The sequence below is a fragment of the Anolis carolinensis genome, chromosome 2 (assembly GCF_035594765.1).
Source record: "Anolis carolinensis isolate JA03-04 chromosome 2, rAnoCar3.1.pri, whole genome shotgun sequence".
Taxonomy (NCBI): domain Eukaryota; kingdom Metazoa; phylum Chordata; class Lepidosauria; order Squamata; family Dactyloidae; genus Anolis; species Anolis carolinensis.
Window position 1 is genome coordinate 197,221,928 of NC_085842.1, and position 15,126 is coordinate 197,237,053.

At 42.8% G+C, this 15,126-nt stretch overlaps 1 protein-coding gene across 1 annotated transcript in view; it reads left to right on the forward strand.

Moving 5' to 3' along the window:
* Window positions 1–15,126, forward strand: part of il27ra (interleukin 27 receptor subunit alpha) — a 54,590-nt gene that overhangs the window by 14,877 nt on the left and 24,587 nt on the right. The window contains exons 3-6 of the mRNA XM_008103722.3: window positions 5,441–5,573; window positions 8,752–8,918; window positions 11,271–11,425; window positions 12,428–12,581. Of these exons, the coding sequence (XP_008101929.2) occupies window positions 5,441–5,573; window positions 8,752–8,918; window positions 11,271–11,425; window positions 12,428–12,581 (609 nt within the window). The remainder of the gene's footprint in view (window positions 1–5,440; window positions 5,574–8,751; window positions 8,919–11,270; window positions 11,426–12,427; window positions 12,582–15,126) is intronic.

The following is a 15,126-nucleotide window of genomic DNA, read 5'->3' on the forward strand; positions in this document are numbered from 1 at the left end:
CTTATGTAATCATGCAAATGCTCCATCCCCAATCATAGACCAGGAGCAACAGGAACATCCTTGGGAGAGTAATGGGCTCTCGGATGTATCTCAATGGATTGTCATTGATGAATGCACTGGGGATGTTGAGGAGGAAGACAACATTTTACATCTACATGATTCACTTCAACAGGAACACTCTTCAGGGGACATACACACTGTCTTGCACAATCCTCAAAGGAAACAGGTCTTGGTAGTAGGTGACTCCCTCCTTAGAGGAACGGAAGCCATCATTTCCAGACCGGATGGGATGGCTCGAGAAACATGCTGCCTCCCGGGGGCAAAAATACACCATATCACTCAGAGGCTCAGCAGGCTCCTAAAGCCCCATCACCTCCCCACCTTATGTTGATTCATGTAGGTACCAATGACACCGCTAGGCATACTTTTCAAAAGATCACAAATGATTTTCGAGCTCTGGGAACAAAGCTAAAACTGTATAATGTACATGTGATCTTTTCATCCCTCCTCCCGTTGTAGGACACGGCTCTACAAGGGCCGGAAAAATAGTACAGGTCAATAACTGGCTCAGAAAATGGTGTCAAGAGGAGCATTTTGGCTTCCTTGACCATGATCTACTCTTCCAAGAGGATGGACTACTGGCAAGCGATGGGGTGCATCTCACACAAGTAGGAAAACATCTTTTTGCACACAGACTCACAAACCTCATCAGGCGCACTTTAAACTAGATCCACTGGGGGAGGGGAACAACAGCCTGGCGAACATTATATTACCCATGACCACAGGGAACCGCCAAAAGGCTAAACGGAGGGCTGCACAAACACAGCAAGGACCAAGTACAGAGAGCAAAATAATCCCAAATAAACAGTTCGAGGGGAGGTCACAGGGGCTTACATGTCTTTACACTAATGCTCAGAGCATGGGAAATAAGCAAGACGAACTCCAACTCCTAGCACAGCACCACACATACGATGTCATAGGCATCACTGAAACCTGGTGGGATGACTCCCATCACTGGAATTTAACCATTGAGGGCTATAACCTCTTTCACAGAAATAGAACAAAGGGGAGAGGAGGGGGAGTAGCTTTATATGTCAAAAACAGTTACGTTGCAGAAGAAATGCAAGACTGTAATCCGGGAAACCAGCTTGAAAGCATCTGGATAAGAATCAAGGGAACCAGGACTCAAAAAGATCTTGTTGTGGGTGTCTACTACAGACCTCCGAGTCAGGATGAAGGACTTGATGAAGCCTTCTGTCAACAGCTGACCAAACAGGCACAAAGAAGAGATATAGTAGTCATGGGCGATTTCAATTATCCCGATATCTGCTGGAAAACAAACTCAGCCAAGAGTACAAAGTCCAACAAATTCCTCACTTGCCTTGCAGATAATTTTATGGTCCAGAACAGGGGTCCCCAAACTTTTAAAGCAGAGGGCCAGTCCACAATCTTTCAGACTGTGGAGGGGCCGAATTATCATTTGAAAAAAAAATGAACAAATTCCTGTGCACACTGCACATGTCTTATTCGTAGTGCAAAACAACAACAACAATGAAAGAACAATACAATATTTAAAAATGAAAACAATTGTAAACAACATAAACCTATCAGGATTTCAATGGGAAGTGTGGGCCTGCTTCTGGCCAATGAGATAGTCAGGTTCATTAGGATTGTTGTTGTTGTGTGCCTTCAAGTCATTTCAGACTTTAGGTGAGCCTAAGTCTAAAATTATTTATTTATTCATTTACTACATTTATTTATTACATTTATATCCTGCCCTTCTCACCCTGAAGGGGACTCAGAGCAGCTGTATGTACATACAATATATTATATTATTAGCATAGCACAATATTAGCATTATATATTACTACATTGAACTATACCACTATACTGTAATATTATATGTAATATATAACATATAATTAATATTATTATATGGTATTATTATTAGTATTATATTGTATAACATTATAATATTATTATCAATATTATATGTATATACAATATAGTATACTAGCTGTGCCTGGCCACGCGTTGCTGTGGCATTGTCTGGTGGTGTTGGTGAGAAATTGTTGAGGTAGTAGTTGTATTGAATGTCTGTTGTATGGTTGTCTTTATGTTTAGTATGCATTTGGTTGTTTGTGTACTGTGAAAGTGGTGAGGGCAGAGGGGGTCTATGTATTTTATAGGCAGTGTGGAAGAGGCCTAAGCGAGGCCTAATTCTGCCTTTCCCCTGGGCTGAGTGGGTTGCTAGGAGTGGGCAGAGCTTAGCCTTCTAACTGGCAGCAATTGGATAAAAACAATTATTCCTCTCCCTCTAATTAGGACTTTCTTTTTCTTTTCTTTTTTTTGTATCAACCTAGAGGTGTGGATGAGGGGTTGTGCTGTCAGTTTTCGGGGTTGGGGGGCCTTTAGTTTTGTTGTTTTGTCGGTCGCCAGGATTCCATCACTCTTTTATATATATAGATTATTTAAAATGATATAAAAATATTATATTATAAAACTGAGGGCAGGGGCCAGGTAAATGACCTTGGAGGGCCGCATCCGGCCCCCGGGCCTTAGTTTGGGGACCCCTGGTCCAGAAGGTAGAAGAGGCAACAAGGGGATCAGCAACTCTTGATCTAATCTTAACAAATGTGGAAGACCTGATCAATACAGTTGAAGTGGTTGGATCCTTAGGGGCAAGTGACCATGTGCTCCTGCAGTTTGCAATACAAAGGAATGCTGAAACTAAGACAAGTCAAACACGCATTCTGGACTTTAAGAGAGCTGACTTCCAAAAAATGAAGGAATTACTGAGCGGCATTCCATGGACGCCGATATTAAAAAACAAGGAAGTTAAGGATGGATGGGAGTTTTTCAAAAGTGAAATACTCAAGGCGCAAATGCAAACAGTGCCAACAAAGAAGAAAAATAAGACAAGTGCAAAGAAGCCAGAATGGATGTCCAAAGAACTTCTAACTGAGCTAAAGCTCAAAAGTGACATGCACAAGAAGTAGAAAAGGGGAGAAATCACCAAAGAAGAATTCAAACGTATAGCCAACACCTGTAGGGAAAAGGTTTGCAAGGCTAAAGCGCAAAATGAGCTCAGGCTTGCCAGGGACATAAAAAACAACAAAAAAGGCTTTTTTGCTTACGTTGGTAGAAAAAGGAAGAAAAAGGAGGCGATAGGGCCATTGCAAGGAGAGGATGGGGTGATGGTGACAGGGGACAGGGAAAAAGCAGAACTACTTAATGCCTTCTTTGCCTCGGTCTTCTCACAAAAAGAAAGCCATCTTCAACCTCAGCAACATGGAATGGACGAAGGATTGGGGGAAATCCAACCCCAAATAGGGAGACACGTTGTCCAGGAACACCTGGCCACTCTAAACGAATTCAAGTCCCCAGGGCCAGATCAGCTACATCCAAGAGTACTGAAGGAACTAGCGGAAGTTATTTCAGAACCACTGGCAATTATCTTCGAGAGTTCTTGGAGAACGGGAGAAGTCCCAGCAGATTGGAGGAGGGCGAATATGGTCCCTATCTTCAAGAAAGGAAAAAAGAACGACCCAAACAATTACCGTCCGGTCAGCCTCACATCAATACCAGGCAAAATTCTGGAAAAGATCATTAAGGAAGTGGTCTGCGAACACTTAGAAACAAATGTGGTCATTGCTAATAGTCAACACGGATTTACCAAAAACAAGTCATGCCAGACTAATCTGATCTCTTTTTTCGATAGAGTTACGAGTTGGGTCGATACAGGGAATGCTGTGGATGTAGCCTACCTGGATTTCAGTAAGGCCTTCGAGAAAGTCCCCCACGACCTTCTGGCAAACAAACTAGTAAAATGTGGGCTAGACAAAACTACGGTTAGGTGGATCTGTAATTGGCTAAGCGAACGAACCCAAAGGGTGCTCACCAATGCGTCGTCTTCATCATGGAAAGAAGTGACAAGTGGAGTGCCGCAGGGCTCTGTCCTGGGCCCGATTCTGTTCAACATCTTTATTAACGACTTAGACGAAGGGTTAGAAGGCATGATCATCAAGTTTGCAGACGACACAAAACTGGGAGGGATAGCTAACACTCCAGAAGACAGGAGCAGAATTCAAAACGATCTTGACAGACTAGAGAGATGGGCCGAAACTAACAAAATGAAGTTCAACAGGGACAAATGCAAGATACTTCACTTCGGCAGAAAAAACGGAAATCAAAGATACAGAATGGGGGACGCCTGGCTTGACAGCAGTGTGTGCGAAAAAGACCTTGGAGTCCTTGTGGACAACAAGTTAAACATGAGCCAACAATGTGATGCGGCTGCTAAAAAAGCCAATGGGATTCTGGCCAGCATGAATAGTTGTATAGCGTCTAGATCCAGGGAAGTTATGCTCCCCCTCTATTCTGCCTTGGTCAGACCACACCTGGAATACTGTGTCCAATTTTGGGCACCACAGTTGAAGGGAGATGTTGACAAGCTGGAAAGCGTCCAGAGGAGGGCGACTAAAATGATTAAGGGTCTGGAGAACAAGCCCTATGAGGAGCGGCTTAAAGAGCTGGGCATGTTTAGCCTGCAGAAGAGAAGGCTGAGAGGAGACATGATAGCCATGTACAAATACGTGAAGGGAAGTCATAGGGAGGAGGGAGCAAGCTTGTTTTCTGCTGCCCTGCAGACTAGGACACGGAACAATGGCTTCAAACTACAGGAAAGGAGATTCCACCTGAACATCAGGAAGAACTTCCTCACTGTGAGAGCTGTTCGACAGTGGAACTCTCTCCCCGGGGCCGTGGTGGAGGCTCCTTCTTTGGAGGCTTTTAAGCAGAGGCTGGATGGCCACCTGTCGGGGGTGCTTTGAATGCGATTTCCTGCTTCTTAGCAGGGGGTTGGACTGGATGGCCCATGAGGTCTCTTCCAACTCTACTATTCTATGATTCTATGATTCAGCACCCCAAATAACCAAACCGAATCTAAAGTTGACCAAAAACTGATTCGTAACCCTTTTGGTACTAATGTTGGAGAGTTATCCTTGGTCAAATGATCCCAGGTCAAAGTGGTCACTGGTCAATAAAAGGTTGGGAACCACTGCTTTAAATGGTTAGTTCTTACTGATTTCATTTCAGAATTCAGTTTTTCATTCACTCTTTCTGTTTATCCTGGTCTGGCATATGTTACACATCACCATGGTGGTGTGCTCTGCACTGCCCTGCTCTCAACAACAAATGACATAATTCTGTTATTCAAACTTCAGCTCCATCAGGTACGCATTAGGTGACCATTAGCACACAGAATTAACTTTGAGTGGGTTACAGGTTTACACACTTTGCAAATCTCTTGCAGTAAAAAAGAAGCACGTGAATGTTGACGTTCAGTCAGTTCTGAGTCTTTCCCAACGATTTGGAGACCATAATGGTTGCACTAACTGTGGTTTGGGTACTAATTTGGGACTATGTTTTCTCTTTCTAGTTGATCCAGATGACTCCATAGTTCTGCAATGCTACCAGTCAGTACACAGCTATGATATGAACTGCAGCTGGCTCATTCGGAATGATCCAGATGTTGATGCCACCCATGTCCTCCACTACCAGAGCCTAAAATTGTAAGCAAACCACATGTACAAGTGAGCCCCTGTACAGAACTGGACATGTGGGCAGTTAGATCCTGGAGGATAACTGGATATTTACAAGCCAATCTTAGGCTAACTTTGCTAAGGGGAAATTATTTATTTATTTATTATTTCCATCATTTCTATCCCGCCCTTCTCACCTGAAGGGACTCAGGGCGGCTTACAAAACTGGCAGAATTTGATGCCAATATACAATCATACAAAAGAATAAAACATAAGCAATTAAAAACAGATGCAATTTACATTGCAATTATGGCAATGTAAATGTTATGCTGGGGCCCCTGGTGGCACAGTGTGTTAAAGCGCTGAGCTGCTGATCTTGCGGACCAAAAGGTCCCAGGTTCAAATCCTGGGTGCGGAATGAGCACCCGCTGTTAGCCCCAGCTTCTGCCAACCTAGCAGTTCGAAAACATGCAAATGTGAGTAGATCAATAGGTACCACTCCAGTGGGAAGGTAATGGCGCTCCATGCAGTCATGCTGGCCACATGACCTTGGAGATGTCTATGGACAACGCCAGCTCTTCAGCTTAGAAATGGAGATGAGCACCAACCCCCAGAGTCGGTCACGACTGGACTTAACGTCAGGGGAAACCTTTACCTTTACCTTTAAATGTTATGCAGATCCTATCTAACGACACAAGTGTTATGACCTGTTAGGATCATAACCTATTGGGTAGCAGAATTTCATGAGTGTTCCTTTAGTTTATTGGGTAATAGAAGATCACTGGGTGGGTAAATGTCTTGTTCCTATTCCATGCTCTCAGCCTACAAAGATTCAAGTAGACTTCTTTAAAATAACATGTTTGTTTTACTCGCAACTTCATGTATTTAAATATACAGGTACATTTCTTGTTAGATTAAGCTTTAAAAACATTTCAGTTTGTATCTTTAACTTATAGTCTTTAACAGACCCTACAATAACTATATTGCTCTGTTCAGCTCTAACAGTCTGGTTCCAAGGGACCCAAGCCTCAACTGACTTCTAATTTCTAACACTGGCTTCTGTACTCTCAGACTCAAGCCTCAACTGTCATTTCTTTAAATTGCATTCTAAACCATCACTGAACCAGTCACATGATCTGCAGCCTCTCTCACTGCCTCAAGTATGTAGAGCTAAGAAAACTGCAAACCAAAAAGACATACACTTCAGCAAGTAAACGAAACATTATAAACAAATAATACATTAGATAGAGGAGGCTTGAGAAGGTTGCTATCTCCAACAAACCACAAGTGAGCCCCTGCACAGAAGTGGACATCTGAGCAGTTAGATTAGGAAGGGAACTAGATATTTACAAGCCAATCTTAGGCCAATTTTCACGGCAGTAAATTTTACGCTAAAGGGAAATTATGTCAATAATAAGTGTTATGCAGATCCTTTCTAATGACATAAGCTTATGCATCCCAGTCACTGGAAATCCTCATTTTTAGTCTGTGGTTTGAGTAATGGTTGTGGTTATGAAATCAATGGAAATAGCCTAACAGAAGTATTCAGCTTTGCAAAGGTTAAACATTCCTAAGTCGCTACCACTCCTCTGTTCTCTTCTCTTCTGTTCTTTTTCTTCCTACCCCATTCTATTCTTTTTCTTTAGATCAAATCTTCCTCTCCCTAAGTGCTTTTCAGCCTTTTTCTCTGCTCCCTCCTAGCCCTCCTTGTAGCAGACAAGTATTTGGGATCCTATAGAGCAGTAGTTCCCAACCTGTGGGTCCTCAGATGTTTTGGCCCTCAACTCCCAGAAATCCTAACAGCTGGCAAACTGGCTGGGATTTCTGGGAATTGTCGGTCAAAATACCTGGGAACCCATAGGTTGAGAACGAGAAAGTCAGCATAGCCAGCTGACAAAACTCCCTCTGTAGAAATGAACATACCAATTTCACTGGAGTTGCCTTTCTGATGGTAAGGGAAGTCTAAAGTTGAAATGACAGAAGATGTACTGCAAAGAGACAACAATTAACCAACAAAATAACCCTGAAGTGCAATTCCCAAGGTTCACTTAGGGTCATCTACATTGTAGAATTAATACAGTTTGACACCACTTTATAGTATTGCCATGGCACAATGCTATAGAATCCCAGAAGTTGCAGTTTTACAAGGTGTAGCTTTTCCTGCCAAATAATGCTGGTGCCTCATTATAGTTAAAGTGGTGTCAAACTGTATTAATGATAGATTTCAGGTGTCTAGGTTTCACCATCTTTGTATTATGGCAAAGACAAACACACCCAAATACACTTTCTGTTTTATGAGTCTTAAATCCACAAAATAGTGATTGCTTTATTATGCCAACTAAAAGCATAAAATATATCATGCAAGTTTTTGTGCTTTTTAGTTGGCTCAATAAAATATCACTGTTTTGTGGATTTTGTATTTGGTTGTGTTTTGCTGCATGACCAACACAATCACTGCTGGAAATGTTTCTTTTATGAGTGTGCATACTGTACAAGGACATATGTCTGTCTATATGTATAATGCTCTGTAGTGGCATAGCGGGTTAAACCATAAAGCTGCAGAACTTGCTGGCTGGAAGGGTCAGTGGTTCAAATCCATGGTACGGGATGAGCTCCCGCTGTTAGCCCCAGCTTCTGCCAACCTATCAGTTCGAAAAAATGCAAATGTGAGTAGATCAATAGGTACTGCTTCGGCAGGAAGGTAACGGCACTCCATGCAGTCATGCCAGCCACATGATCTTAGAGGTGTCTACGGATAACATTGGCTCTTCGGCTTAGAAATTAAGATGAGCACCAACCCCCAGAATCGGACACGACTAGACTTAATGTCAAGGGGAAACCTTTATCTTTACTATAATGAGACAGACGTATATTCACTAGAGCAAATATACATGTGTATAACCTCTCTACTCCCATTAAATAAGAAAATATCAGTTCTTTGGATCCCAAAATTAGCAAATTTTGACTCAAGGATAACAGCAATCATGCAAATCACACTATTTAAATACTCCCTTGTTTCATTATTTCTGTTTACATGACTTTGTTTTTAATGTAATATGGACTATTTACAGAATTTAGATTTTGCAGAAAGGTTTTGTAAAGAACGGTAAGCGCAAGTAATTCCCAGTATGGGAATGGCAAATGCTGAGTTTTGAATAGACTATTCTCATCTTTTATCTCTTTGTTTCTGTTTTTCCCCTCTATGTAGCCACCCTCGACAACCTCACCTAGTGAAGTCTCAGAGAAAGCAGAACTGGTTGATCATTGATCAACACAATCTCACACGGGGGGATGACTACAGCGTCTGGATGGAAATTAGCAGTGAAGCTGGGACCATAACTTCCAAGAAGCTGAACTTCAGCTTGGATAATATAGGTTAGCCAAAATAAACACAGAGTAATTTAGGAAAGGGACTCGACATTCCCTAGAATGAACACTAATATGACTTGCCATTCGCAAAACACTTCCATACTTCTGCAGGCCTAGGATTAGGATGTGATTGTGTTGGGGTCCTATACTTGCCCTAGATCCTCTACTAAAAAGAAATATCTGTGAGCCACAATTGTAATTTTCCCCCCGCAGAGCTCTGATTATAGTGTCAGTGCAGAGTATTATGGGAAATAACACCACAGAGGCAATAATTTAGGTTGCCATGGTGAGCTCATGGTTGGACAAATGTTACCAATAACCAATTTTCTGTATTTGTACAAAATTCAAGAACAGGCAACACAACAATTACTGGGAATAGAACTTTTCATATTATTAAATGAATCCGAATTTTAAAGATACATCTCTGATCGTGTTGTCAAAGGCTTTCATGGCAGGAATCACTGGGTTGCTGTGAATTTTCCAGGCTTTATGGCCATGTTCCAGAAACATTCTCTCCTGATGTTTCACCCACATTTATGGCAGGCATCCTCAGAGATTGTGAGGTCTGTTGGAAACTAGGCAAGTGGGGTTTATATATCTGTGGAAGGTCCAGGGTGGGAGAAAGGACTCAAGTCTGTTGGAGGCAAGTGTGAATGTTGCAATTGGCCACCTTGATTAGCATGGATAGCCTTGCAGCTTCAAAGCCTGACTGCTTCCTTCCTGGGGGGGGATCCATTGTTAGGAGGTGTTAGCTCCTACCTAGGTTCCTTCCACATAGCTGAATAAAATCCCACATTTTTCTGCTTTGAACTGGAATATATGGCAGTGTGGACTCAGATATCCCAGTTCAAAGCAGATATTGTGGGATATTCTGTCCTGATATTCTGGGTTATATGGCTGTGTGGAAGGGCCCTTAGATGCCATGATCAGGCTAAACTGAACAAAATACATCAAATTGCATTTTACATGCTGTATGCTACCTTTGAGATTCTGGGTTTCGAAAGAATTTGGAAACGCCACTTAACTAGAAATTATACTGATATTTGAGAATTTGCTAGGCATTCTTCTCTTTGTTCACAAGAACCAGTAACTTGCTGAAGATTGAAAGTAACTTTTAAATTCTGGGCTTACTTTGTGAGGTGGTTAACAGGGTCAGCCGGAGCCCCCAGATGGCGTAGTGGACTAAGTGACTTGAAGGTTGGGTTGCTGACCTGAAAGCTGCCAGGTTCGAATCCCACCTGGGGAGAGTGTGGATGAGCTCCCTCTATCAGCTCCAGCTCCATGCGGGGACATGAGAGAAGCCTCCCACAAGGATGGTAAAAATATCAAAACATCCGGGCGTCCCCTGGGCAACGTCCTTGCAGACGGCCAATTCTCTCACTCCAGAAGCAACTCCGGTTGCTCCTGATACGAAAAAAACAAACAAACCAGGGTCAGCCGGGTTTCAGTTTCCAGATTCCTCAGTATCTCCAGTCTAAGAGTACCAACCTCCTGGTCCCCTGTTAGTTATTACCTGGGGTGTAGAAGTTATGTTTTGGTGTATTACATTTGCAGGTTTTGAAAATACTTTTTTCCTTTACTAATAAGAAGTAGGAAGGTACTTAATTTCATTAAGAGGAAGTTATATATCATTTACACGTTTGATAACAAAGGAGGAAGTCAACTTTTAAATCGCGTTTGTGTTCAGTTTGGTCATGTTAGGACCCTTCCAGACAGATCCTATATTCCAGGATCTGATCCCAGGTTTTCTGTTTATCCCAGATTACCTTGCTGTAAGGACTCATATAATCCAGATTAAAGCAGAAAATTTGGGATCAGATCCTGGGATATAGGGTTTGCCTGGAAGGGCCCTTTGTTTGCAAAAGTGGTTGTAATTACTAGTTGCGGTCACTTATATGTTTTACGAGTCATACATCCATTGTGTTGTTTCCTATATTACTATTTCCTTTTTTGTTTTATTATCTGTCGTTGTATTTTACTTAATAAAATGGTAATATAAAAATAACTTTCAGAATTCCCTCTATTTGGACTATAATTCCAAGACTCCTGGAAAGATTGGGTATTGCAATCTATAAAATAACTCTTCCAGCCTCTGCTTCCATCATCTCTCACCATTGGTTGTACTGGCTAGGATTGATGAGAATTGCAATTCAACCGCATCTTGAGAAGCCCGCATATCCTTCCCTGTGATAATACGAAACACACACATGTCCATTTGTGAAGTTTGCTGTGTGTGGAGTCAGACTGTGGAGTCAAGACACACTAGGCTTGTTCCAAACCATTTCAATTGGGTGATGGAATCAAATGGTTAGAGATGCAATTTCTGATGGCTGAGTCTCTCTCTCTCTTTTTTTCCAGTGAAGCCCCCTCCTCCTGTTCTGGACCCTGTAGTGCCTGATGCTTCTGGGGCTCACGTGAAATGGAACAACGATGTATGGCATAAGTTTGATGATCATCCCCCTCTCATTTGTGCTCTACGATACAAAGCATCCAGAGACCATGACTGGGCTTATGTGAGTTGTGAGAGCATTAGTGAAGTTTTCTTTTAGCCTTGCCTGTTTTCCCTTCCCATCAGCTGCTACAAGACGGTGCTATGGATTTTGAAGAGGTATGAATATGGGGCGAAAGGAATGTGCCAAGAGGAAGTTGTCAAGAAACTGGGTTGCTGTGAGTTTTCCACGCTGTATGGCCATGTTCCAAAAGCATTCTCTCCTGACATTTTGCCCACATCTATGGTAGGCATCCTCAGAGGTTGTGAGATTTGTTGGAAACTAGGCAAGTGGAGTTTCTTTATCTGTGGAATATTCAGGGTGGGAGAAAGAACTCTTTGTTTGAGACAAGTGTGAATATTACAATTAATCACCTTGATTAGCATTGAATAGCCTTGCAGCTTCAAAGCTTGGCTACTTCCTGCCTGAAGGAATCCTGATTCCTGCCGGGGGGAAGCAGCCAAGCTTTGAAGCTGCAAGGCTATTCAATGTTAATCGAGGTGATCAACTGCAACATTTACACTTGTCTCAAACAGGCAAGAGTTCTTTCTCCCACCCTGGACATTCCACTGATATATAAACCCACTTTCCTAGTTTCCAACAGATCTCACAACCTTTGAGGATGCCTGCCATAGATGCGGGTGAAACATCAGGAGAGAATGCTTCTGAAGCATGGCCATACAGCTCAGAAAACTCATAGCAACCCGGTGATTCCGGCCATGAAAATCTTCAACAACACAATGTGTCAAGAAAATCCTTGTTATGACTGCCTTCCACTTGGAAATCTGTGTCCTCAATGTGAAAGACCATGTGGATCCAGAACTGGTCTTCATAGTCACTTACGGACCCATTGCCAAGACTCTGTCCTTGTAAGACAATCATACTTGGCCACAAATCATAGCCTATGATAGTGATGATAGTATTTTGTTTTGTGTGTGACTTGACTCCTGAGCTAAAAATCCTTACTTAAAGAGTTGGGCTACATGTAACAAAAATAACAATGCTAACTATTTTTTTGTTTTCCAGCTTCAGATGGAGAGTGTAGGCCAGGAGGACTATGAACTTGAAGATCTGAAACCGTTCACTTTCTACGAGGTGGAGATCCGCTGCACCCCAGAAATGGAAAATGGTTTTTGGAGCGAATGGAGTTCTCCCCAAGTCTTCAGAACCACTGAGGCTGGTAGGTACTGGCTTGGAAGAAGGAGAAATCCATTTTGATTAGAGTGGGATGCATTAATATCATGGCAGACGCTTAGTTGATTGTACATATTTTAAAAACATTTGTTGGTTGCATTCATGTGTTACATTTTGAGAGAGATACTTGACAATCACTGATGTAAAACTAAAAAAAAGTGTGGAGGGGGGTTTGAAACGTAATCTATGTGTGTGTCCCTTCACTTTAATGGATTTTTAATACCGTATATACTCGAGTATAAGCTGACCCGAATATAAGCCGAGGAACCTAATTTTACCACGATAACTGGGAAAACTTATTGACTTGAGTATAAGACGAGGGTGGGAAATGCAGCAGCTACAGGTCAATTTCAAAAATAAAATAGATATTAATAAAATTGCATTATTTGAGGCATCAGTAATTAAATGTTTTTGAATATTTATATAAAACTGTAATTTAAGATAATAATAAGACTTTAATAAGATAAGACTGTCCAACTCTGAATACCTATATTGTTATGATTGAGCCTCATGGCTCTGTTACTGACAGACGTGGGCGTAAGACTCCTCGAGAGTCAGATACTCTCGAGGAGCGAGAGAGAAAAAGACTGCGAGACATATTTGCAGCACCATCTGACGAGGAGTCTTTCGAAGGGTTTACGGAGAGAATGGAGGAGGGGCTGGTTAGCTCAGAGGAGGATGAGATGGATTGGACTCGGGTAAGGGAGGAAGTGGGTGCCACTGGCCATGATGGGACAGAAGATGAATGGGGACCTTCAGGATTAGACCCATGGTTTAGCTGGAGGGATGGGACGGGATCCACAGCTGGAGATGCTGTTGGGCGTAGTCAGAGGTGTTCCAGCTCTGACGAGGAAAGTGATGAGGAAACGCCCGGGTTAAGGAGGACAGCTGACAGTGATGAAGATTTGTAACTGGCATAAAATGGGGCTTGGGAGCAATTGCAAATTGCGTTGGGCAAGGTAATCTGGGCAAACGCTTGGGATCCGTGTGTGTGTGGGACGCTTCCCTGAAGACTTGTGTGCTTTCCTGTGCTGTGACGTAAGTTGATTGGAATCCAGGGTCAGACGGCGGGAGGGATTGTGTGGGCATTTGTTTGTGCAAACCTGTGCTTACTCTTATTAGCTTGACCTTCCGTCGTCTTCTTGACGGACGCCATCTCCTGCTTTGAGAACTCGGACTGAACTGACCACGGCTTGTCTTCCCCCCTTCTTGGACTTGGAAAAACTACAAACGTCTGCTTCTGGCTTTGATCTACGGAACGGAACTGGTCTACTCAACTGCTACAATCCTTGGCTGATTTACTCGTGTTGGAGATCCTGTCTGCTGTGTGTGTGGGGGAGCGACGCAAGTTACTCTAAGCACAGTGTTGGCAGCAGAGAGGAATCTGCTGCCAATTAGTTGCATTCTTTGTATCTTTTGTTCCTTGGCTTTCGTTTCGTTTATACCCAGGCTGAAGCAAGCAGTTTGTTTTTACCCGGATTAAACTCCGGTTTAATCCGGTTTATCTTTTGAACATTTACTTTTGCCCCTTTTTTGCTCCTAAAGGCAAAAACTGCCTGGCCCTTTGTGTTTTACGGGCATTTTTGAGTTCTGTAATCTAATAAACTCTGTTACTTTGAATCTTGTGGCGTTCTGTCCTTGACAGATTGCCCAACGCCCATAAAAAGTTTATTGCAGCAATAAACCCGTCAGGAAGACGATGGATGAGTTAAGGGCCAAAGTAGACCAATTGCAAACGGCTTTTACCGTTATCCAAACAGCTCAGGCTGTGAAAGGACATGTTTTGACTCCTGAACGCTTTGACGGAACCAGGTGCAAGTTGCCAACCTTTTTGGCACAAGTGGAGCTTTATTTTTCTCAGCTCAGTGCTCATGCTTTTCCTACAGACACTAGCAAGGTGGCCTTTATTTTGAGTTTGTTGACCGGTCCCGCAGGACAATGGGCCACTAATTTAATTTTGGGAAATGACCCAGTCAAGGACAATTTGAATAATTTCAAAAAGTTGTTAACTGATACTTTTGGGGATCCTCTCCGCACGGAGAACGCTGGGTGGGCTCTGTATCGGTTGAAACAGGGAAAGGGGACTGTTTTGGATTACTTAAATAAGTTTAACCTGTATCGCCACCAGCTGGATTGGGGGGAAAATGCATTCATGCTTTTATTTACTGCCGGGTTAAGTGATATGCTCCAGGATGAATTAGCACGCTTGGAGCCGGCTGAAAGCTGGGACGCCTTAGTAGCTAAGGTGCTGCGTTTAGACGCAAGGTTCGAGGCTCGTAAACACTCAAAAGCAATGTGTGCGCCACCCATGCATGTAACCAGGGCACCTGTGGTGATGGGGGAAGAGCCCATGGAGCTTGGGGTCTTTAAAAAGCTGTCTACAGAGGAAAAGAGCCGTAGGAGGCAGCTGGGCTTGTGTTTGTACTGTGGGAATGCTGGGCATTTTGCCAAAAATTGTAATGTGAAACCTTCCCAGCTTTCGGGAAAAGGCCAGCCCTAGTGCGACGTGAGTCCAACGCACTAGGGCTCCT